This window comes from Parasteatoda tepidariorum, chromosome 2, assembly GCF_982258835.1.
Source record: "Parasteatoda tepidariorum strain Cologne lab strain chromosome 2, Ptep-v5.0, whole genome shotgun sequence".
NCBI lineage: Eukaryota > Metazoa > Arthropoda > Arachnida > Araneae > Theridiidae > Parasteatoda > Parasteatoda tepidariorum.
This window is the reverse complement of record NC_141756.1, coordinates 1,708,710-1,732,863: the sequence shown is the minus strand read 5'-3', so window position 1 is coordinate 1,732,863 and position 24,154 is coordinate 1,708,710. Positions and strand designations below refer to the sequence as shown.

At 30.5% G+C, this 24,154-nt stretch overlaps 5 protein-coding genes across 6 annotated transcripts; 1 reads left to right on the top strand and 4 right to left on the bottom strand.

The window, feature by feature from the left end:
* The first annotated feature begins 767 nt into the window (after positions 1-767).
* LOC107451937 (uncharacterized) lies at positions 768-11,941 on the top strand. Of its 2 annotated transcripts, none has more exons than XM_016068189.4 (6): positions 768-884; positions 4,406-4,495; positions 5,786-6,142; positions 7,056-7,337; positions 9,169-9,333; positions 11,622-11,940. In XM_016068189.4, exons 2-6 carry the CDS (start codon positions 4,444-4,446, stop codon positions 11,855-11,857), a joined length of 1,092 nt encoding a protein of 363 aa, XP_015923675.3. In that variant the 5' UTR covers positions 768-884; positions 4,406-4,443; the 3' UTR covers positions 11,858-11,940. The 2 variants fall into 2 exon arrangements, with proteins under 2 accessions (XP_015923675.3, XP_015923670.3); XM_016068184.4 differs by having other exon boundaries at positions 782-950; positions 11,622-11,941.
* A 2,417-nt stretch (positions 11,942-14,358) lies between these two features.
* On the bottom strand, positions 14,359-14,997 carry LOC147814378 (uncharacterized). The gene is made up of 2 exons (XM_087155371.1): positions 14,950-14,997; positions 14,359-14,901 (listed from the first exon to the last, which is right to left on the bottom strand). Exons 1-2 carry the CDS (start codon positions 14,995-14,997, stop codon positions 14,359-14,361), a joined length of 591 nt encoding a protein of 196 aa, XP_087011497.1.
* Positions 14,998-15,243: 246 nt separating this feature from the next.
* LOC139425064 (uncharacterized) lies at positions 15,244-16,131 on the bottom strand. Its single transcript, XM_071178095.2, has 2 exons — positions 15,586-16,131; positions 15,244-15,519 (listed from the first exon to the last, which is right to left on the bottom strand). The coding sequence occupies exons 1-2, from the start codon at positions 16,129-16,131 to the stop codon at positions 15,244-15,246; spliced, it is 822 nt and encodes a 273-aa protein (XP_071034196.2).
* Positions 16,132-16,459: 328 nt separating this feature from the next.
* LOC147814377 (uncharacterized) lies at positions 16,460-16,999 on the bottom strand. Its single transcript, XM_087155353.1, has one exon. It carries the CDS (start codon positions 16,997-16,999, stop codon positions 16,460-16,462), a length of 540 nt encoding a protein of 179 aa, XP_087011479.1.
* Positions 17,000-17,291: 292 nt separating this feature from the next.
* Positions 17,292-18,098, bottom strand: LOC147814376 (uncharacterized). The gene is made up of 2 exons (XM_087155349.1): positions 17,775-18,098; positions 17,292-17,669 (listed from the first exon to the last, which is right to left on the bottom strand). The coding sequence occupies exons 1-2, from the start codon at positions 18,096-18,098 to the stop codon at positions 17,292-17,294; spliced, it is 702 nt and encodes a 233-aa protein (XP_087011475.1).
* Between the last annotated feature and the right edge of the window lie 6,056 nt (positions 18,099-24,154).

Genomic DNA, 24,154 nt, shown 5'->3' with positions numbered 1-24,154 from the left:
ACGGAAATTAATAGTTTTGTTTTCCCCTGTTATATCTTTTCTCCTAATTGACCAATTATTGTAGGTTCCAATGCTGGATATTAATGGCATAATTTGTAAAAGTATTATAGCACTTCCTTTTTTTTTTTAATTGTTGATGTGTTTAAAATACGATTTTCCTTTTTCTTTTTTAAATCGGCTATTATTGTTTGATCGACGAATTTTGCCTGTTTGATTTTGGTAATGTGAATTTTATTAAAACAATAATAAGCGAAATGAGATTCAAAGAAAATTAACTATCATTAAAACTCTATGCCTCATTACTAAAGCAACCGGTTTTTTTCCCCTACCATTTTGACGTGTATAATGAAAAGCAAGGTGTTTATCGAAAAAGTTAAACTTTGGATATGGTAATTATTTAAAGCATAGTCTCAGTTGTAATTATAAACAATAAAAAGTTTGTGTCATGCGCACAAGAAAATGTGACGTTGACATGTCAAATTTTAACTCTGCAACTAATTTTTCTGTCTGCTGACTCAGAGTATTTTGCGGTTTTCATTTCGCAACAAGTTCAACAGTTAAGAAATCAATTATCGAATTCTATAATTTGTAATTTCATTGCAGCAGTTATTGATTTTCTTTAAATCGTCTAAACAGTTTTCGCGTAGCAAAAAAATTATGAAGACTTTTTAAACAAATCCAGAAGGCGGTTATAAGCAATGAAAAAAAAAATGTGCATAGGTAATTAAAAAAAGAATTTCACGTGATTTACGTGTATTACAAATGTTTGCTATGATTTTTCAAAAATTTTACGTTCTATGAATTAATCTGTTTATGCTTTTCATCTTTTAATATAGTACAACCAAATAAAAAAAATTGCTACAAGTAATGATTACTGGTCAAAAGTAAATTTTTAAAATTATTCTTCAGTTATCATTTAAAAATACTTTCATTTCATTAAAATGAAATAGGTATGTTACAAACATTTAAATTATTAATAACTGCACATTAGTTTCTAAGTTATTGTTTTAGATAGGGCAATCATGATATCATACTTTTTGAATTATTTTGCAGCGTTTTATTCCTCCACTCGATTCCGATAAATTAATAAATCTTTTTTGAAGAGTACTTTTTTATTAGTTTCCAAAAGTTAATTGAAAATCGCAATTCTCGAATTGGGGGCATTCAAAATTAAGCCCGAACTTTCATTTTTTTGCTTATTATTCGGCTCCAAAACTTTCGGTACATCCGTTTCGGGTGGCTGTCAAAAAATTATTGCCGCAGTACCTAAGTATATTCGATACTTATTACCACAATTCATCCATTATTGTTCAACAATCTTTTTAAAAGACCTCGAAACGGATAAATGCAGAGCTTCCTTCAAATTGAAATTTACCATTATTTTTTTTAATTTCACTCATAGGTCACCCACTAAAGTTTAAAAATCTCCAAAATTTTGGCATCTCATTTTTAATAAAAATAAGTATTTATTTTGATACAATATATTTCTAACAAAATAGTCCCACTGATAGTTAGACACGGATTCCAGTAGATCACCAGCAGCGTCATTAGTAACGGTAAGTGAGCGGGCTCGATTGCGATGAGACTTAGGGATGTTGGGCAATAACATCGCTAAATTAGGTGCTGATCTTAGAGGTGTAATTTATGTAAAGAGAGTTGTCCTGTGATGATCCACTATGAAGGCGAAGGGCTGAGCTGAGTTTGGAATTATAAAATTTAATAAAAAATGGTCACAGCTGTGTTTTAGGAGATGGAGAAAAATTAATAAAAAGAGAACCTTTTACACTTCACAAGCATGTTTTTTCATATTAATTTCTTTAGACATTTCATTGCAATGAGTGCGCTATCATTGCGTCGTTATAGAATGAATTTATTACGTTTTTAACCTGTAAAATTGCTATTTATGTTTTATTCGCACGACAATAATGTAGTTAACATTTGTAGGCATTTTAATTACTATTAAACCTCATATGGGTACAAAAGTTTGGAACTTTTTATTGCTTTTTCAATAAAGAACGTTCATTGGAATTGGCGCATTACTTTAATGCCAATATTTTGAAAACGAATCGGTATTTATTTATTTTAATGTGTCAATATAAAATGCTTTTTCTTTAATAATTGCGAATCAAATTTAATTTGAAATTTTAATTTGTATTTATATATAATGTATTTTTTTGTCTTTATTTTACCAAAAAATGTAATCATATAATAAATTTCGCCAATACATACAATTTAAAAGCAGATTTTTTTTTTTTTTATAATTTAGGAAATTATTTTATTATTTTGGAAAAATTATTTGGATATGTATATTTCGTTTAGAAATTTTACATTCATTATTCTATATTTATTATTTAGTAAAAATAACTAACTAAAACTAAATTTACTTGACTGTATAATTATGAATAAATAAATCACTCTATAATTTATTTTGATGCTTCAAAATAAAATGTTTCTTTTCTTCTAAAAATTTCAAATCGAATTTAATTTTAAACTTATGTAGGGTAAACTAACCAGTGAAGGAACACTTAAGCTTCACTTGCTCTCTTAAAAAATCATATTAATTTCAAAATTCGTAATTTTAGTTAAATGACAGTGTCAACATATTTGTTACTAATTGCAAATTATGTAAAAAAATTGTAGAGAATTTACATAATATTGTTTTAAAGTTTTGGAGGTTCAAATAACAAGTAGTAAGAAGACCAAGTGAAGGAACAGCTCTTACCAGTGAATGAACATCCAGTAAAGGAACACTTAATTTTGGTTATTTTTTAATGCTCTCTATGAATTTATAAACCATACAAATATTTAAAAACAAGCCTATTCTTGAAATTATAACATATAAATACTTGGAAAATGTTAACTTTTTTTTGTAATCATGAATTGAAAATTAAAGTGTCAACATATTAACACATACTGTTCATTCACTGGGAAATCTATGCCCAGTAAAGGAACATGCCTGTTTTCTCACTGGTTAGAAGTTGTTTTTCGCATTTTTAACATACTTTTGATGCGGAACATCACTAAAGGTACAAGAAAATTAAAGTTTATTTTTTATTTTCAGTAACTTAGAAAAAAACCCTGTCATCAAGGAACACTTGTTCCTTCACTGGTTTTTCATTGTTTGGTGGTCCAGTGAATAAACACCCCCTATATTTTGAATTCTCTTTTTCACAGTGAGAAAAATAAAACTATTACATGCAATTAATTCCACTTCAAACATATAAATGCAAACACTCACCTTATAATTTTTTCAAAAAACAAGGTGTTGCAGAGATATAACAAATTCAAAAATTTTTGCAGAGAAGTCTATTTGACCAGGTAATCCAAAACATTGCTAGATGACTTCCTCTTGTTTGGCAGTAAGCTATTGTTACCAATTAATCTAAAGAAAAACTTTCAAATTCTTATTTTTAATCAATATATATGAAATGTTCCTTCACTGGTTGGTTTACCCTACAGTTTGTTGGATCAAAAAGTTAAATCATCTTTTAATAAATTTCTTAAACACAAGATTTATAAGCATAAAATTAGTTTTCTTTTCATTATTTAAAAATTATCTAGTATTTACGGAAAATAATTTGGGTATAGATATTTACTGAGGCAATTTTATATTTATTGTTTAGGAAAAATATTAATTGACAAAAACTTAATGTTCACGAATGTGTTTAAATTTCAGTACCTAATCTCAGTTTGTTGAAAATGTGGCAATTCATTATAAGTATACATCTTTTATTTTAATATTTATACAGTTATTATTTTTATACAAATTTTAGGCGAAATCATATATAACTAATATGAAATGTCTTTTTTATGACTAAGCAATAAAGAGTGAATAATTAAAAGCAGTGCACACATTACAATGTTTTTTATTCAAAAACTTATCTTTTATAATGGCTAACAAAATTGGGGCAACATTAAAAGACAACAAAAAAAGTTTATACATTCAAAGTCTCAAATGAAGGAAAAAGCATAAGTGCAATAAAAACCTGACGAATCACTATTGAGTAAAGCGAGATTAAAAACTATGGTAATCAATCTAGTTTTAATCTTTTCAATCCCCCCTTCTCAATAACGATTCATCAAAATTAAAAATAAAAAAAAACTTTTCAGGGCTTACCTAGATTAAATATTTATTTGCAACCTTTAATGCTTATAAAATTTTTACTTCATTTCTGATCAGGATTCTAAAAATATAGATTAAGAATGATGATTATTGGAAAACCCTTGATTTCAAAGTCTCTTTTTAAGGAGTATTGTTTACGAAGTATTTTTATGGCAACTAGTGAATGTTTATTGTATTGTGACTTTTATAACAATTGAGACAAACATTTAATTTGCGCAAGAATTAACACAAATTGTATAAAAGCATATATATACATATATATATATATATTTCTTTTTGCAGATAATATTTTTCAGAGCTAAGTTAAACTGTGATGAAAGATGAAGATAATATTGATCGTGGGAGTCATTTTATGCATGATTTTGAAAATAAGTAAGAAATATATAGAAATTTTGACAAAACACTTTTCTTCCCATAAAAGTATACAAGTGGTAAATAAAATTATGAGATAATGATAAATGGAATAGTTGAAATGATAGATTTCGAATACTCCCCATGGCTTCACATTTTTAAGCTTATTTTTTCTAAAAAAAATGTTAATTTGTAAGCTCAAATAAAATACAAATATTAAAGAAAAAAGGAAATTATATTAAAAAGTTAATAAAATAAAATAACATTTATTTACTTCTTTATTTTTAAAGATATATATCTCAATCTTCAAATAAGACAATTACCATTGTTTTTACTTCAGTGAGCAATGATGTACAAAAACAAATCAGTTTTTAAAATTTTTTTTATGTGATCAAAATCAACTTCACCAATCAACGTAAAAGCTAAAATGATTTTGACAAGAATAAAAAAATCTTTAAATAATCATGGATCTATCAGTTATTGGATTGATATAATAAAATTAATGTTTACTCAATATTAAAGCTTTAAAATCAATTAAATACTTGATGGATATGGAACCACTACCAACATTGACAACCAACATCGATTTAACAATTGAGACACTCATTTCCATGTTTAGAGTTCACTTTAGAAATGAGCGCATGTGGGCGCTAAAGACTCCTGTTGCATGTTGTAGCTTTTTGGAATTAATTTACTGATAGATAATTATGAAGTACACTTTAAAATTAATAACTTTTAATCCAAAAAACACTAGTTGGAAGATCTATTATGTATCTCAGCTTCAGAAGGCTCTCTCCTGAAATGGATTACAAGTCAGTTCATTTATAGTAAAGACATCATTCCAAATCAGTTCACTTAATTGTCTTCATTTTTTTGAAAGGAAAAAAAAAAAAAGAATTTGTTAGCTAGATTGTGGAGAAGTATTCCCATCTAGTAAAGTAAGATTTAATCATTGAACTCTATGTCTAGAGATTTAATATAGATGTATAAATGGTGACAAGGACAGTGATTCCAAGCTGACAGTCTGTCAGCTAAAGTGCACTCAAAAGAGTCACAAATACATTAAAAAAAACGCATCATTTTGCTTTAAAATATACTTTTCTCACACTTAAGTATAAATATTTAAACAAATGGTGGTTTTTTAGTTGCATGACAGTAATACATAAGGTTTTTCTCATGAAAGTATGTATGTTTAAATGAATGGTACACAACAATGTGGTTAAAGTATATAAAATATTCAATCTTTTTTTTTATAATAAACTACTAAATTTAGAACAAGTCAAAATGTTTTTTTTTTTCCTTCTATCTCAGAGGCACAGAAAAGCAACGAATTGGCCCCAGAAACCAGTCATGACCCCTCTGAATATCAGAAAGGAGCAGTTGACAATAAAACTCATAGCCAAAGTTTACTTGAATATCAAAAAAGAGCAGTTAATAATGAAACTGAATTTTTCAAAGACATTCATCAACATACTGAATATCAGAGAGGAACAGTGACAAATATCACTGAGTCACATGATTTTTTCTCAATCATTCGCTTTTTGCCAAATTTTATTCCAAACATAGTTAAAACACGTCATTGGATTTCTCCATATTCTTTCGGATATGGCTTAGAAGATAAAGTAAGTGATAAAGTTGAACATGGCTACTCAGATCTGGCAATTTCAAGTAAGTACCTATTTTCTTAAATAACTTAATTTTCATAAATAAGCAGTACTTTCTGAGGGGAAAAAAATTGTAAATTCTTTTCTTTATAAAATAACTTACAAGCCTCAGCATATTAAGAGATAATAAGCTAACACAAATCTTTGCAAATTTACGTTTTTATTAAAAAATAAAAATATTGAAAATGTGAGTAAAACATATTATAAGACAGAATAATTAACACTAATAAATGATTTAAATAAAAACCCTACCCAAAGCAAATTTCATGAAATGCTTTTAAAAACATAACAATTATCTGAAACAATTGCTTGAGCAGAATCTTGTGCATATAACAAAAAAAGAGCAATTCAAGGTTTTTAAGAACAAGATTGCAAAAAGTTCAGCTTTTAAAATTATCATACTTACTAACCAGGAAGTTCTATTTTACCATAACATTTAAATGGGTAGTGAAATAACAATTAAATAAGATGATTTCAACTTCAATAGACAGGGTTATGTATTTTCCATGTCTCGTTGACGTCGAAGCCATTTAAAATTAATTTAACTAAAAATGAAACTTTAAATTTTGCCTTAAACATGCAAGAAAAATCTGCAGAAGCAAAATTATTAGTTCAGAAACCGTTTATTGTAACAAGATGTTGAGAAAATCCTTTACTCTCAATTAAAAACGAGTTTCTGTTTATTTATTTATTATTTTTTTTAAAAAAACTGTCGTTGTATAATTGGGAAAAATAAATTTAATATATAGCAACTTGTCTTTGCATTTTGAACAAAAAGCCAGCAAACAAAGGTTACTACAATCGACACATGAACTAAACATTTTAAATAATCTTTGGGAAATCCACGTATTTTACATATGTTTACTCAGTTTTCAAAATGAATTACAAACTTTAATAAAAATAATCCCCCCCCCCAGCTAACAAGATCAGTAATGAATTGGCCACAGAAACCAGCCCTGATTCATCTGAATACCAGAATGGAACAGAATTATCCACTAAAACATTTCATGAGGAAGGAAGAGTGCAAAAGAAAAGTCATCCTCTCTTTTTTATCTTCCGATTTTTGCTACATTCCTTTATTAACTTATTGAGTCCACACCGTTGGATCTCTTCAGGTTCTATTGACATGGAAAATAATAGAAGCGATGAAGCAACAACACACCAGGATGTCTTCAAAACACAAGATAGAAAAGTTGCAAGTATGTGGCTATTTTCTTTATGGATTGTATACACTTTAAATGGGTTTAATAACGTTTTGCACAACAATAAATAAATAAAAAGAAATTAAGAATGATTAGGAACTTTTTAAAAATTTTAATGTTTTATACGACTTTAGGTTATTTTTCAAATCCTGTCGGGGAAGAGTTTGAAGACCATAACTCTCCATAAATAGTCCAGCAACATTAAAATAGTCAACTATAGGGAAATCTTGAAGAGAGGATACAACAAGCTAGGGTTAAAATCTATAGTATATATCAGGGATGGGCATACTTTTTTGGTCGAGGGGCCAAAAATCAAGAAAAAAAAATGTTTGGTGGGCCAAGTAAAAACTTCAAAATTTAAGAAAAAAAGGTGATATGCAAGTTTTAATTTAAATATTTAGTGAGATGAAGGAAATTGCGATTTCATTTTTAAAAGTTCCTTACATTAAGGTTGGAAGTGAGATGTGCTTATTTTAAGGAACAAGGCTAAATGCTTTGCTGTTAGTCTAATTCTGAAATGATTTTTTCTAAGGTTCATAGTTGAAAACTCTTGCTCACATATATAAGATTAAGCAAATATGCACTGATTTTCTGAGCATGAAATATTAAATTTTGGAAACTAGCTTTTGGTAATGATTTGTAAAACTTTGGAATAGTATTTAGAAACGACTGCTTCAGATGATTGTTAGATTGTCTGCTCTTTGGAGCGGAAAATGCGCAGTCTGCCAAATGTGAAGTGCAATTTACCTATATTAGATTCCATAAGTCAGCTCCTCGAGAGAGACAAGCGCTAGTTGGAGCCAATCTACGGCTATTCAATAAAGAACTTCTGCTTTCAACATTTTACCAGTTGAAGCTGTTTGAGCTAACTATATCCATCAATTTATGTTTTGTAGAACAAAAATAGAGAAAGCAAAAACTTCATCAGTACTTCGTTGAAAAAGGAAAAACAGAAATAATTTTAAGCATAGTCGACAAGAAAATGGATGTATATTGTTTATATTTGCCACTGATCGGCAAATAAAAATTCTATCCGAGGGCCAGATAAAATCTTCCAGAGGGCCACAGTTGGCCCGCGGGCCGTAGTTTGCTCATCCTTGGTATATATCATTACTTGTAGAATAGAAGGAGTATTTGGGAGAAGAAACAACAGATTTCACGAATATTATCAGACTGAAATAAGTAGTAGGTATTATACAAATTTTAGTGTTTCATGCTAAACCTTCTGAATATTTTCACCGTTCTGATTCTGATAATTTAGTCAGAGGAACTTCAAAAGTAATAATAAAAAAATAAGTAGATAAAAAGTTATAAATAACAATAATCTTACTAACTGGTGATCACTCAAAAGGAAAACTATTCACCCTTTCTGTGAGTGCCTTTCAAAAATATCATTATGAATATAGTAAGCTATACAATTGCGATTCTTTAAAAAATTATGAAGGACCCCAGTAATGAGAAATGAAAAAAAAAAAAAATCAAAAATACGAAACATCAGCTAACCAATTAATGAGCAAACTCTTCCCCTACACTATTTAATAATACTATAATTTTTTGCAGTGTTCACTGTTCTTTTTTTGTAACACTATGTAGAAACAGTAAATAATGTTATATCATTATAGCAAGTATTTATTATTTTTTTATTAAGTAATTTTTCTAATAGTAGGACATTGAAATGTTTTCACACAATTTCTAGGCGCAGATATATATTTCAAATGGGTTGCGTGATACATAAGCATTGCAAATGAATGACAAGTATTATTTACATGCATGAGTTTTTTTTTTAGTTTTTAAGTAGGATAGTGAAATTCATTCTTCTAATTTTTAGATGAAGTAAATCCTCCACATGTGGAGAAATCACAAAGATCCGATCAGACAGGTGTTCATTTGCGTAAGTTTCACGTCTGGTATCTGTCGAACCCACGTTTGCCCTCGAGTCAACCTGCAACTGGATGGCTGAGTGGAAATGAAACGACTCATACGACACTCGCAGGTAACCATAACTTTCGCAATAAAAACTTTCATTCTATTGAAATTCTACAATTTAGGTGTTTTTTTCTGATAACAATGTTATTTCTTCAATGAATATTTTCAATGCTTATGAAATTAATTTTCCCATTTCAAGCTGTTAGTTTTCTATTTGAGTGTGATATCCTCACAGAGCTTCACAAATGTGTGACTTGGAAAGTGATTTCCAACAGAAATAAAAATCAAACTAGAGGAGAAGAAAGGGAAACTAATGTGATAATGAAATGCTGTATTGTGTTTTCAATAAAATTTTTGTTGAGTTAGTATTGAAATATTTCAGTATTTTAACAGTTGGGCTGAAAAGTTCGTAGGCTGACACATAGATGGGCTACTATTATTAAATACATATGATTTTTAGTTAGTTCTAACCTTTGAAAGACATGTGTATAAATTTGACAGCCATCGGACTATTAGTTTGTGAGATAGTATTTTTAGTATTAGTATTTTTAGTGAAGCAACTTTTGTTAGTTTAAAAACAATGGATAAAAAGGAATTTCGTGTGTTTTTAAAGCATTGTTTTTTAGCGAAAAAAATACTCTTGAAGCTAAGGCTTGGCTTGGGAAACATTATTCAGACTCTGTACCAGGAAAATAAATCATTGAGAAGTGGTTTGCTAAGTTTAAACGAGGCGAAATGAGCACCGACGACGATGCACACAGTAGTCGCCCCAAAGAGGCTGTTACTGACAAAAACATCAAAAAAGTCCACAAAATAATTTTAGATTACCGTAAAGTGAAGTTGATCAAAATATCGGAGACTCTAACGATATCAAAGGAACGTGTTGAACATATCGAGAATGAATATTTGGGTATGCGAAAGCTCTAGGCAAAGTGGGTGCCGCACGAGTTCCCAATTGGTCAAAAGCAACAACGAATTGATGATTCTGAGCTGTGTTTGAAGCTGTTTAATCGTAATAAACCCGAATTTATGCATCAATATGGGACAATGGGTGAAACATGGCTCCATAATTTCACACCGAAGTCCAACCGACCGTCAGCCGAGAGAACTCCACGAGACGAACCAACTCCAAAGCGTGGAAAGGCGCAACAGTCAGCTGGCGAAGTGATGGCGTCAGTATTTTGGGATGCTCATGGTATAATACTCACTGACTATCTTGAAAAGGGAAAAACCATCAACAGCGACTATTACATAGCGTTATGGAGTGTTTGAACTACGAAATTGCAGAAAAACAGCCCTATTAGAAGAAGAAGAAAGTGCTGTTTCATCAAGACAATGCACCGTGTCACAAGTCAATGAAAACGATGGCAAAATTATATGAATTAGTCTTCGAATTGCACCGTATTCTCCAGATTTGGTCCCCAGCAACTTTTTCCTGTTCTTAGACATCAAGAGAATGCTTGTTGGAAAGAAATTTGGCGCCGATGAAGAAGTAATCACAGAAACAAAGGCCTATTTTGAGGCTGAAGACAAATCGTACTATAAAAATGGTATCGAAAAATTATATGACCGCTATAATCGTTATATAGCCTTTGAAGGAAACTATATTGAATAATAAAATGGAATTTTATTAAAAAAAATTTTTTTTCTATGTTAGCCTACGAACTTTTCAGCCCAACTGTTAACATGCGATATATGGAATCATAGTTTAAAACATGCAGTTATAATGAAGAAAAGGTTGTTTAGTAAGGAAGCCTTTAGAGTGGATGAAATTTTTTTCCTTTTGAAAGGAAAAATTATGTTTAAAATAGAAAGGTAGGGTGAGTTTTATTTTGCATATAATATAATAAGTTTTACATTACTGATGATGCTTTTTCATGACCTTTTTTTCTCTTAATAACATAATGAATACTTCTTATTAATTCATGTTGAATTCCTTGAAGTTATTTTTTTAAATAAATTAAAATAGACATATGCTTTAAAAATGGAAACAAAATGGATGTATAATTTTTACTAAGTATATAGAGTAATTTTAAGTACTGTTTTTATGAATAAGTTTATAAAAAAAACCTGTAGAATAAGGAAATAATAATATGTAAAAAAATATTGAACTTATGTTTTTTTAGATTAGAGTAGCAATTGTAATAGTTTTTGAGAAACATCTTAAGTTTTCTGCTGTAAGAATTCAGAACCTTAACTAAACAAATCAACAACAGTAAGTCCTTATATTTAACTGAATGAAACACAATAAGAAGCATTTAATGCAAACACTCATTTATGAGAAATTATTAAAAACTGTAGTGAAATATAGAAGTTAGTATTTAAGATTAGCGAATAATTTCATTCCACTTTCAGGTTCCTACGGATTTTTAATCAAAATAAAGAAAAGATCTAACAAGCATTTCCGTCAATTCAGCCATGTTAAATGGATCTTTTGGAAATCAATATTTTGTTTTATATTTAAAGTAACGGTACATTGCTTGGTAATCATGGGGCTTCTTTTACTTTTTCACAACCTCTTTTCAATGAAGAAAAACACTGAGCACAAAAGGAGGAAGTCAAATAAAGTTGGATATTATTTGGTAGTTTGACAAAAAAGGTTTAATTTCAAGTCTACAACTTTATAACAGAAATAATAATTGGTGATGAATATATAAATAAAATGTTATAAGATTAAGAGTGCTGTTTTATGGGTTTGTTGTTAAATATATTAACATAATTATTTTTATGACTTTTTTCCTTTAAAACAACTTTCTTGTTTAAAACAGTTTTAAATTATGAGGTGGATTGAATATCCACTTATAAATAAAATTAAGTTTATTCTGTATTTGTTATAGGAGAGCTCTAGAGTAACAATTACAAATCGTAGCCCTTTTATAGCACCAGAGCTGCTGATTTAATATATTCTATTGGGAAAAAAAAGAAAGAATTAACTAATAATAAAATAAATGTTGCTGTAAATCCAGTCCATTCATGTATCGTATTACGATATTAATATTATCAGCATTTTAAAAACTATGTGGAAATCCATAAGAATAACTTTCATAAAAGCAAGAGATAAGACTTTGCTAATGGACCAATTCAATGGAATCATTACAAATGAAAAATCTAATTACTCAAAGGGCGATTCAATACTCGTATAGCATAATCTTAAAACTAAAAGGAAATCCATAGCAATTACTCTTCAAAAAAGGATGAAATCCTCGCAAATCTAGCATAAAAAAAAGGTTACTCAAAGGTGCTTTTTGTGAGTCATATTAAAAAATATCATGATTTTAAAAAACGTGTCAGAATTCGTAGAAGTTGCTAAAAAAAACTATTGAAACAGAACATGGAATTGTCTTAAATCATACATATTTTAATGTTTTATTTTTTTGTTACATGGCAACCAATCTTTGCGACTAGGGTTTGATATTTTGGTAGCCATTTTATATGTAATGATTGTCCATTAGCGACCATCCATCTAGAACTCAATGTTATAGTCTCATCTATATGGTTTTATCTAAATGTCTTATCGGTACATAATAGATTATCAGGTAACTCATTTAAAACAATAATAAATTATGCTCATTATAGTCAATATTAAAACAGTTCATAGAATGTTATACAAATATAAATTTTAACAAGACAAATATTTGTTTGCTTCCAAGGAAAGAAAGATAAATTATTCAGTTAAAGATAAGGCTGTTTATTTTAAAATATGTGCAAAAAATGAAGCAATTAAAATTCCTAAATCAACATTTAAGTGAGAAAACAAAAATATTACAAAAACTTGACAAACCACTGTTGAAGACAGTAGAATTAAAAATATCAGCATTCCAAAAATATCTGTATTTCTCCTCTTTGTTTTTTTAACAATCAAACATTTTAACTCTTCTAATGCTACCTTTTTTATTTATAATTCTTAATATTTTATCAAAATTTCATTTTCTTACCCAAATATTAAATTGTGAATTTTATGTGCATTTTTAAATTTCCTTTTTAACCATGTTGAGTAAAATAAATATGATTAACCAAATAGCGGGAAAAAGAATGTTTCATAAATCTTTACCTGACTCGGTTGTAGTATGGACTTGGAACTAATAAATTAAAGGTGGAACGTTTAGACATCTCACAAATCAGTTAGAATTTGCCACAATTTACTGGAATCGGAGATGAACTTAGAATATTGAATTATACCTTGAAAACATTGAAACACTCCACACACACGAATCGATACACTATTTATTTTTTCAAGCTCAATGAATAATTAATTAGGATGCACAAAGCGCCATTTGTGGACTGTAGAATTAAACGTACCGCCCCCCCCCCCTTGAAACACGGAGGGGTTTTAAAATTAATGAATTTAGTTAAACATAAAAAGTAACTTCAATTAACTATAAGGTACACTTGTAAATTAATGAAATTAAGCAACTGGTTTTACAGATGAATAGATGACTTCTACAATGCTAGAAGAAAAATTAGGCATAATTACAAATGTTCAAGTGTTTATAGGAATAGGACACAATTTTGCAATAGGTCTCACAAGTTCACCAGTATGAGTCTTTACCAGGGAACGTGTCCGTGACCTTCCCTAACTTCCACTGTAGTGGGGGTAAGTTGTCGTGTTTGATTAAAACAAGATCTCTGATGTCAAGGTTCTTTTGAGAGATACGTATCTTCGATCTTGATTGTAGCAATGTCAAGTACTCTGAGGACCATCTATTCCAAAAATGTTGGGTCATTCTTGCAAGTAAATGCCTCCGAAGTGGGGAGCAGATGGAGGATTGAAGTGAAAGGCGATGTTGTCTGATACCAGGAATTGTTGAAGGGCGTCTTCCTTCATCAACTGCCGGAACTCCTTTTTGAGCTCTCTGCTAGCTCCGTAGAAATTGGTTCCTTGATCGCAGAAGATATCTGAAGGTCTACCTCTGTGTGCCACAAATCTTTTTAAACAAGCACTAAATGCTTTTGAGGTTAAGTCACTGACGACTTCAAGGTGAACTGCCTTCGTTGCGAGGCAGACGAAGACGCATATGTAGCACTTAGTATTTCGGCTGCCTCTTCCCTTGGAGCTCCGTATCAAGAATGGGCCGGCGAAGTCAAGACCAGTTCATTGGAATATAGAAGAGGGACAAGCTCTGAACTCTGGAAGATCACCCATGATTTGTTCGGTGAGCCTTGGACAATTTCTGAAGCATGGGATACATGTTCTCACCACTCTTCTAACTGCATCTCTGGCTAAAAGAATCCAAAATTTCTCTCTGAGAGCTGTTTGGAGAAGTTGAGGACCGGCATGAAGAAGTTTCAAATGATAATCAGTGATAAGTAAGTTCACAACATGGTTGGTTTTAGGAAGCAGGATGGGATGCTTCTTTGATTTTGGAAGCATTGAAGTTTCCCGTCTACCACCGACATGAATTATTCCAGAATCATCATAGAACGGAGTCAAGAGAACAAGCTTGTTATTCGAAGGAAGCTGCTTGCCTGTTGAAAGATAGGAGACTTCCGTCGGAAAATGATCTTGTTGGATGAATTTGACAATTCTCTTCTCGGCTTCATTCGTTGTTAAGAAGGACTTGTTTCTTTTATCTGCAGCAACAGAACAGTTCTTCACGAATCTTAAACAATAGGCAACTACTCTTTTCAGCTTGTTCTAAGAAGAAAATTTTTGAAAAAATTCTGCCTTGAAAGTAGCATCAACCACATTCATCATAACCAGCTTGGATGTTCTTTTGGCTTTGGCAAACATGCTTTCGTGTAGTTGTGGATCCTCCTCAAACCTTCCATTAGGAAAAGTAGAACTATTTAACCAATCAGGTCCGTTGAACCACAAGTCGCACTTTTCTAGTTTAGTTGGGGGTATCCCTCACGTTCCACAATCACCAGGATTCTCCAAACCGCACACAAAGTTTCAGTGCACGTTAGGAGTCAGCTCTTGAATTGGTGCTACTCGATTAGCTACAAACGGTTGCCATCTTCTTGGTTCGGACTTCAATCATGCTAGTGCGATCTTGGAATCAGACCATGCAAATGTCTCAGATATTGGCACAGTTAGTGTTGGCAAGGTAGCTTGTAACAAATTGGCCAGAAGTAAGGCAGAACAGAGTTCCAGTCGAGGTAGAGACTGTGGTTTTACTGGAGAGACACGTGTCTTGGAAGTTAGTAGTCTAGATGTCACGGCTTGGTTTGAATCTTTGGAACAAATGTATATAGCTGCACAGTAGGCCTTCTCTGAAGTATCACAGAATCCATGTACTTGAACGTCTGTAGCCTGTGGAATGAGGATATAGAGTGGAATCTTGATATTTGTAAGTAGAGGAAGCTGTTTTTAAAATACTCTCCATTGCCTTGCCAGAGAGTCTGGTAGTTCCTCATCCCAGCCTAGATGATGACTCCACAGCTCTTGGAGGAAGATTTTGGAAGTGATAACTGTAGGTGCCAACCAGCCCAAGGGGTCAAAGATTTTGGCAACTTTGGAAAGTACCTTGCGTTTAGTCCATACGTCGCTCTCATTGAGGAAGATGGTAAAGGTGAACTTGTCAACATCTGGAAGCCAAGCTATTCCCAGAATTTTGACCGGTTGGTCGTCGTTGATCATGTGTTTGGAATCAACGGTCTTTAACTCTTCCGAAATGTTTGCTAGTGCGTCAGGATCATTTGACACCCATTTGCATAGAGAAAATCCTCCTCTCTTCATCATTGCCTGCAGTTCGGACACCAGTTGAGTGGCTCCCTCTTTTGTTGCACTCCTGCTCAGCAAATCATCAATGTAAAAATGACAAAGGGTAGCTCTTGAAGCGTCTGGATAATTTTCTTGCTCGTCTATGACAAGCTGTCGTAAGGTTCTCGTGGAGAAGAATGTTGCTGAGGTCATACCGTACATAACGGTAATAAGACGATATTCCTTTACTTGTTCGGTTGGAGAATCCCTCCAAAAAATTCTTTGTCAGTCTACGTCTTCCTCATGAACTTTAATCTAGCGGAACATCTTTTCAACATCAGCGCAAATGGCTACACTGAAAAGTTGAAACTGGATGAGAATAGGGAAAAGTTCTGGCTGCACTCTTGGACCAACCAGGAGCAGATCATTGAGAGAGAGTCCGGATGAAGTTTAACTGGAAGAATCAAAGACTACACGAAGCTTTGTTGTGCAGCTAGTGTCTCTGACAACTCCATGGTGAGGAAGGTATAAACTTTTGATCTCATTAATGTCAGAGTCCGGAACCAGTTCCATGTGATTTAAGTGAAGATTCCTTCATAAATTTTCGATAGAGGTTGTATTTCTCAGGTTTAGAAATGAGATGTTGTTCCACGCTGATTAGCCTACGAATTGCATTTTGTTTTGAATTACCTAACCGTGTGGGAGAAGTGTGAAAAGGCAACCTTACTGTGTATCTACCATTCCCATCCCTAGAATGTGTCTTTACGAAATGATCTTCACAAGCCTCTTCTAAAGAAGTTAAGGGTTTGACGCATGGTACTGAATCTAATTCCCAGAATTTATTGATTAGAAGATCCGATTTTAACTGAATATGATTGACATGTAGAGAATTTTGACCATCAGAATTTGCCCTACCACCAATTATCCAACCCAGTTCTGAACGAATGGCAAATGGCTTATCCTTACCTAACGATAATGTTTGACCCTTTAGTAATGGCAAAGTAAGGTCAACACCAAGGAGTGCATCAATCGGAGCACTCTTGTGAAATGCTGGATCAGCCAGAGAAATATCCCCAAATAATTCGCGCATTGAGGAATCTAAGTCGTGAAGAATTTTCACTTGATTGATTAGTACTTGGAATAAGGGCAGGTGAAAAGACAGGAGCGTTGATAGAAAGTTCACTAGAATTTGACTTATTTATAGCACCCTGTTTTCCCCTATCGCTAACATTTTCGATATGAAGCAAAGTGTGGTGGGGTTTTTTGCACTTTTTGCATCTAAACTTGCTGTTGCAAGTTTTCACACTGAGAAATCAAGTTAAACAGTTAAAACAAACATTATTCCATTTAGCAAAATCTAAACGGCCTCGAACTGATAATTTTCAGAACGTATCACACTTCGACAATGTATGATCTCCATTACACAGAGGACATTGTGACTGGGCGTTGGACAAAACCAAAGTCACCTTTCTTTGAATGTTTCTCTTAGTAGTTGAACTCGGGGTGGATCTCGCTTGTGTTGCAAGGAATTGCAACAGTTCGTCCAACTTTAGAATGACATCAGTTTGAAAGGTTCTCTCAAACCAAGTTCTTGAATTTGCATCAAGCTTGAACAATATCATGTGCATTAAAAGGGTCTCTGTAGTTGGATCAACCTTGTATTCCAGGGACTCCAACATTCTTACGAATTCCTTAGTGGAATCTATCAAATTTAAAATTTGGGTGGATGATTCTCCATTCAAGGGCGTTATATTGATAAACTTTTTCATTAAGGAGAATATAATTTCTCTTTTGTTAAAGTATCTATCTTTTAGCAATTTTCAAGCGATTTCGAAATTATTATTGGTAATGGATAACAAGTTTACGATTTTTAAAGCATCTGATTTTAAACTCCTCCTTAAATATTGCAATTTTTGCGCTCCCGTCAAATTTTGATTGTTTGAGACTACAGCTTCAAAAAGGTCGGAAAAGGCAAGCCACTCCTCATTTGCACCAGAAAATATAGGTAAAGATAACGTAGGAAGTTTCACTTCAGCAGACTGAGATGAGACAGAAGCTTGGCCTGAACTTTGGTTTTTAACCTCAAAACTGGAATTCACTATGGGAGGCAAAAGCCGGGTGTCTATATAGACAAGTACTGACTCTAACGCATCTAAAATGTCGTCCTTTTCCGTAGAATGTTTCCTCATCCCTTTCCTCGCAAATACTTATAATAGAATCTAAAATATCTTTTACCTCAGTTCTAAATTCCAAAAATCTATATTTCTGAGCCGATAAACCCGCATTATTTAAATTCCCAATTTCCTCGTCTGTTTTCTTTTGCAATTTAGTAATCGATGATTTAACACTCTTTTTTTTCTTTAACAAGGCCTCTATATCCATTAGAATATATTAGAATAAGAAAAAATATTTATTATATCAAAAACCACTGAACAGAGCTGTTTATAAAAGTCTAACTGTCTAGCCCAAACAAAAATTATTCCACTGACGCCTGGGAACGTGAACGGAGGGAAATGGAAAATTGCAAAAAGAATTACAGCGGTTTAAAACGAAAAGAGAACAATAATAAAGGGAAGGGTAAAACGAAACAGTTTTTTGTAAATTATATTACAGAAATGACAATGGCAGAATACATCGGTAATTTAGCACATAAGTAATTAATCAATAAGTTAATAAGCACATTTAAGCAAATTAAACCCTTTTGAATACACTGGAATTTGAAATGTTACACTACGAACATTTCTTTCGTTTTAATGCTTAGCATATATGAATAAAATTCGAATTTTACTTTTTTATTGAATTATGACAATATATTTTAGAAAAAATATTTGCCGAAACAACAAGCCAGGAATTTTGAATTAGAATATTTCAGCTGGTCTCCGGCTCGACGGACCAAATGATTCACCAAATAGCGGGAAAAAGAATGCTTCATAAATCCTTACCTGACTCGGTTGTAGTATGGACTTGGAACTAATAAATTAAAGGTGGAACGTTTAGACATCTCACAGATCAGTTAGAATTTGCCACTATTTACTAGAATCGGAGATGAACTTAGAATATTGAATTATACCTTGACAACATTGAAACACTCCACACACATGAATCGATACACATACACTATTTATTTTTTCAAGTTCAATGAATAATTAATTCGGATGCGCAAAGCGCCATCTGTGGACTGTAGAATTAAACAAAATATGTGATTTGATTTTTTGGTAATAATAAATTAAACAATTTTACTAGAACTGGATACTTAGCAGGTTTGGGATCACCCGTATTGACAACCTTAAGTAAAACTTTGGTTTACAAAGTGTTTAAATACATATTCCAATTTCATGTTAAAATACAACATAAATAATCTTGTAAACATAATATTTAAACTTATAATAAGTAAGGCAAAAGTACCACAACTCAAAATCATGAGGATTTACATGATTAGTGTTAATTTAATGGTGTCTGAAATTTTTCAAAATTATATGTAGTTCAAGTCAAAACCATATATTATAAGCCCAATAGCAATTTTTAAATCTCAACTGGTTATATTGTCAGCAGTCGATGATAAGTAAAAATGACAAATAAACAATAATTATAATAATTACTTGGAACATATTAAAAAAATAAAATGTATTTTTATATTGAAACTTTTAAAAATACACTCGCGGACAAAAAATACACTCAAAATATGCATTCACTAAGTTATGCAAGTAACTAAAAGATAAAAAGTGTGAACTTATAGCCCAAATATAAGTTTAATTTTCTGTAAAAAAAGGTAACAATATCTTGGCCTATGAAAAATAAATTTAGTTATTTATAACAGAAGGGCATTATTACCTTAGTATATATTAATTAAAATAGTTTTTTTTCTTCAAATAATGTTTGATGTAATGACTTCCTTTTACATAGATTAGAAAATTTCCGTTAATGTGGCTTAGTATGCCCACCTCAGATATAAATAGAATTAATTATTAACATTCTTAATAATATATTTTAGGTGTGGCAAAGTCTAATCTGTGGTTAGAAAAGTGTTAACGTTTTGCTTGGTTGTACCATAAATGTTTAAATGGTAATTATTTATTTAACTCTTTGAATACCGAGCGACCTAAACCTCAACATGCCCAGAATACCGCAAACGCCCGAAGTTGGAAAACAGGTAGCAAAAAGTTCCTATCCCCAGCTTTACTCTGGAATGACTGATCTTCTTCTTATTCACCTGCGGAAATATCCCCAAAATAGGTTTTCAAAGGGAAGAAAGACATTATTTGAAGCAAGAATATCGCTAACGTAGCAAGATTTATAAAATTTTAATAAATGCCTTCATTTTTTTTAAAATTTCATTACTTATATAGAAAATTAAGTATGTAATTCCATGCAATCAAGTAATAAAATTTCTAAATGAAGCATTTAAATTGAAAATGATATTCTCGCACAAATAAAATCCTTTTTTCGTTGTAAAGTAAAAACTAATATAATTCAATAACTTAAATGATTGAAAAATAAACTTTTAATTTCTTAGAAACCAACATTTAAAATTAACATCAGTCATTAAGGAGAAATTAATTTGGTGATAGTATTAAAAATATTCAATCAATCTAAATGTGCGTCTCATTTTACAATTTGAAAGACCATAAACTTTTCTTTTTATTTAATAAAGCTCTGAAAATATTAAAAATTTTATCTCCAGAAACTATTTATTTCACCCCAAGGTATAAAAAAATATTTTTCACTTCAACCTACACTAAATTCATTTCAGTGAAATTTTCATTTGTAAATAATATTCCTTCTAGCGCTGCACCATAAAAGATTTTGCAAACTTGTACAAAAAATTTTAAAAAATGCTGAAGAACTATTTTAACAATAGTATTTTAAGTACAATATTTCTATATAAATTTTAAAAAATCACGAAGTACAATTTTTTCTTCAAATAAATCATTTATCTATAAAGTATATTTTTATGTAAATTTCAGTTTGGTGAGTGGGAAAAAATTTTGAAATCTGAAAATTAAAAGGAATAATAATAAATAAATTTATTTGTTATAAGGTTCTTGTAAATAATCTAAATCGTTTAACTAATTTTTAATTATTTGAAAGTAAACGATTCGAAATAGATGCCAAATTTTGTATCTGTCTTTCCATAATTTATATAAAAATATTTTAGTTTTTGCATTCCAAGTATGCTTTTTAATGCGCTCTGATTATATATAGTAATTTGTAGAAATAAAAACATTTTATTGAATAACATAAAAGTATTGTCAGAATACTTTTATAGTATTTCAGAAAAATTCTTTAAGCTGTAATTTTATATTTATTAAAATCTGTTGTTCAATATTTTTTTGATAAATATCTTATCTTCTTTTTTGAAGCATCCATTTTTGCTGTAATTTTTCCACGTGTCCTCCTCCTTTTTGATCATTTTTCTTACAAATTTTTAAAATATTGTCATTAAAAATAAAAATGCAATAAATATGGGTAATTAAGTAAATTGATTAAAAAATTATATTCATAATAAAAACAATAAGACTGCATTTAAATTTTAATAAATAATTGCTAATCATTTGGCAAAAGTAAGTTTATGTGTAATTTAATAAAAATCTAATTATGGAAAAATTATCTTAAATTAAACTTTGGGATGGATTCTTTGAAAGAATCCATTTGAATGAATCCTTTGAAAGAAAGACAAGAGGAATATAGAAGACATTTCTTACACTACCACACCATAATTTTGATGACAAAGATATCAGTCCCAACTTCAAATAAAAATAGAGAAAATCTATAATATGGCATGTTATTTTTCATATAACAATAGCCTTTAGAAGCTATGCTGATAACGCTTATCTTCTGCAGAAATGAATGAGTAACTTGTAATATATCTGGGTGGTCTGACAGCTGAATATAGACAGGGTATCTGCTACATTTTAGATTTTCAAATTCATGACTTTTCATGATTTTCCATGACTAATTCCAAGAATTTTTCATGACTTAACGAAGTTGCTATTTTCTCCAACAAAAACGCAACAATAAATTAAAAAAAGCATTATAATAACATTATTCAAAATAGGTATAACCAAAACTATTATACTCTTCATCTTCATATTTATAGATTTTAAACTTAAAAAACAGAGTAAGGAAAGAGTTGAAACAATAAAATAGAAAATAACAATAAAATAGCTGAAAAAAATACAAAAGCAAAAAATTTTTTTTTCTGCAGAATTATATTCTAAAGATACTTTTCTTGTTCATTAGAAAGGAAAGAAATATTCCTGATTTTTCTGTTCAATTCGGAATAAAAAAAATTCGCCAATAACTGGTTTGCTTCAACTAGAATTTTAAATTGATAAAATTTAAAAAAAATAATAATAAAAATTCTTAAATCACAGAAGAGAGTTTAAAGGATAATTCGCTCTAGAAATGATATTTTTTCTTTCATTTTTTGAAAGAACACCATAATTTTTAAAGAACATGATAAAATCATTTTACATTCTAATAAAATATGACTGAGTGGTGATTTTGTTAGAAATTCAGATATTTGGAACAGGATGAAGTTAGGGGGAGGGAGATTCCATTTTAAAAATTAGATTTTTCAGAGACCTAAATCCATGACTTTCCATAATTTTCTTTTTAAAAATAGTAAAAATCATGACATTTCATGACAAATTTTGTTCAATACCGAAATTCATGACTTTCCATGATTTTTTATGACTTTCCAGGTGCGCGGATACCCTGTATAGAACATTCTGTGGTATTGCTTTTAGGTGATGAACTGAACATCACCACAATTCATTATGAAGGAAAGAATAAGCTTATGAGAAATTACAGTTAACTACCGATTATCTTCCAGCAAAGAATCCCCTTCGTAGGAAGATAACATTTAAAATTGAAAATAAATAAATTCATGGAGATTTAACTATTGTAAGAGTTTTGACACCAACGCATTCTCCACTAGTAAACATTCGTGTTCTTAGACCAGGTGTTAACGATTAATAAAAAAATTGGGTCCATGCAGCTTCAAGTGCAATACCTAAGTAATAACAAGCATTGAAAAGGTGAAAATAGCAAGGCATTCATAAACAGCAAGACAACGTGAATTATGATTTACAGCTGTCGAACTACAAATGCAGAATAAAGTTCAAATTTCAAAGAATAGTTTCGGTACCCGTCAAAGCAGTTCCTTCTCCTGGATCCTATTGTTATAAATATAAAAACCATTTTGTAAGACATCAAAGCCTACAATATAATTTTAAAAAAATAATGTTTACCTATTTATTTTCTATTTAAAAATAGAATTATAATTAATTGTATTTAGTAATCTTTCAGTCTTGTAGAAAAACTAATAATACATTTTTAAATTACTGTCATTTCTTTTTTCTAAAAACACTGCAAATTTCTAGCAGTTAATTATTTTGAACAATCGATATATTTTTAAAGACACATTAACTAAGTAATTTAATGTTTTTTAAAAAAAACTTTGACACCATTACTCTAGTATTTTCTTTTCAACGTAAGTGATCAAAAAAGTTCTGATAAAAAGAAATAGACAACTTCATAATTTAGGTTAATTAATATTGAGTTTATATTTGTTTCTACATCTCTCTCTGTCTTTCAGCAAAGTTAAAAAATACTAAATTTCTCAACTATAAATTATAAGATTATGAGAATTTTGTTTTATTTTTACAATAAAATATTTCATTTAACTTTTTCTTGAAAAGTATTGTCAGAAAAAGTTTGTTAGGGGCAATAGTAGTTTCAGTTGGCGATACATCATCGAATTCATCTTCATCCCCTGATTCATTAAAATCAGACTCATCTGTCATCATTGAAAACTATTTTATTATTTCTTCGGTCGAAAGACCTTTGCGACGAAAATAAATTTCCGTTTATATAAAAAAGACAAGATAAAACAACTTTACAAGAGCAGAATGATATGAAACAAACTTTTGTTGAAAAATCCCTCTACTTTCTCCCCTTTTTGCAAATTACCTTCAAGGACCATTACTGCTACACCTTCCTTATAGTGTGTAATTTTTCGAAAAGGGGGAAGAACCTCTAACTAGTTTCACTGGCACTTCGGGCGTTTTCGGTAGTCTAGTTCACGAGGCATTTCGGGCGTTCCGGTAGCGAAAGTGTTAAGGTTAATTACAGTTACTTTATTCCTTTTTTATGTTGTCGATTTGAATTATTATTCAAGCCAGTCATTAAGCAGAGCCCAAATTCATAAGAAAATGATAATATAGCATTGTGATTTCATAAA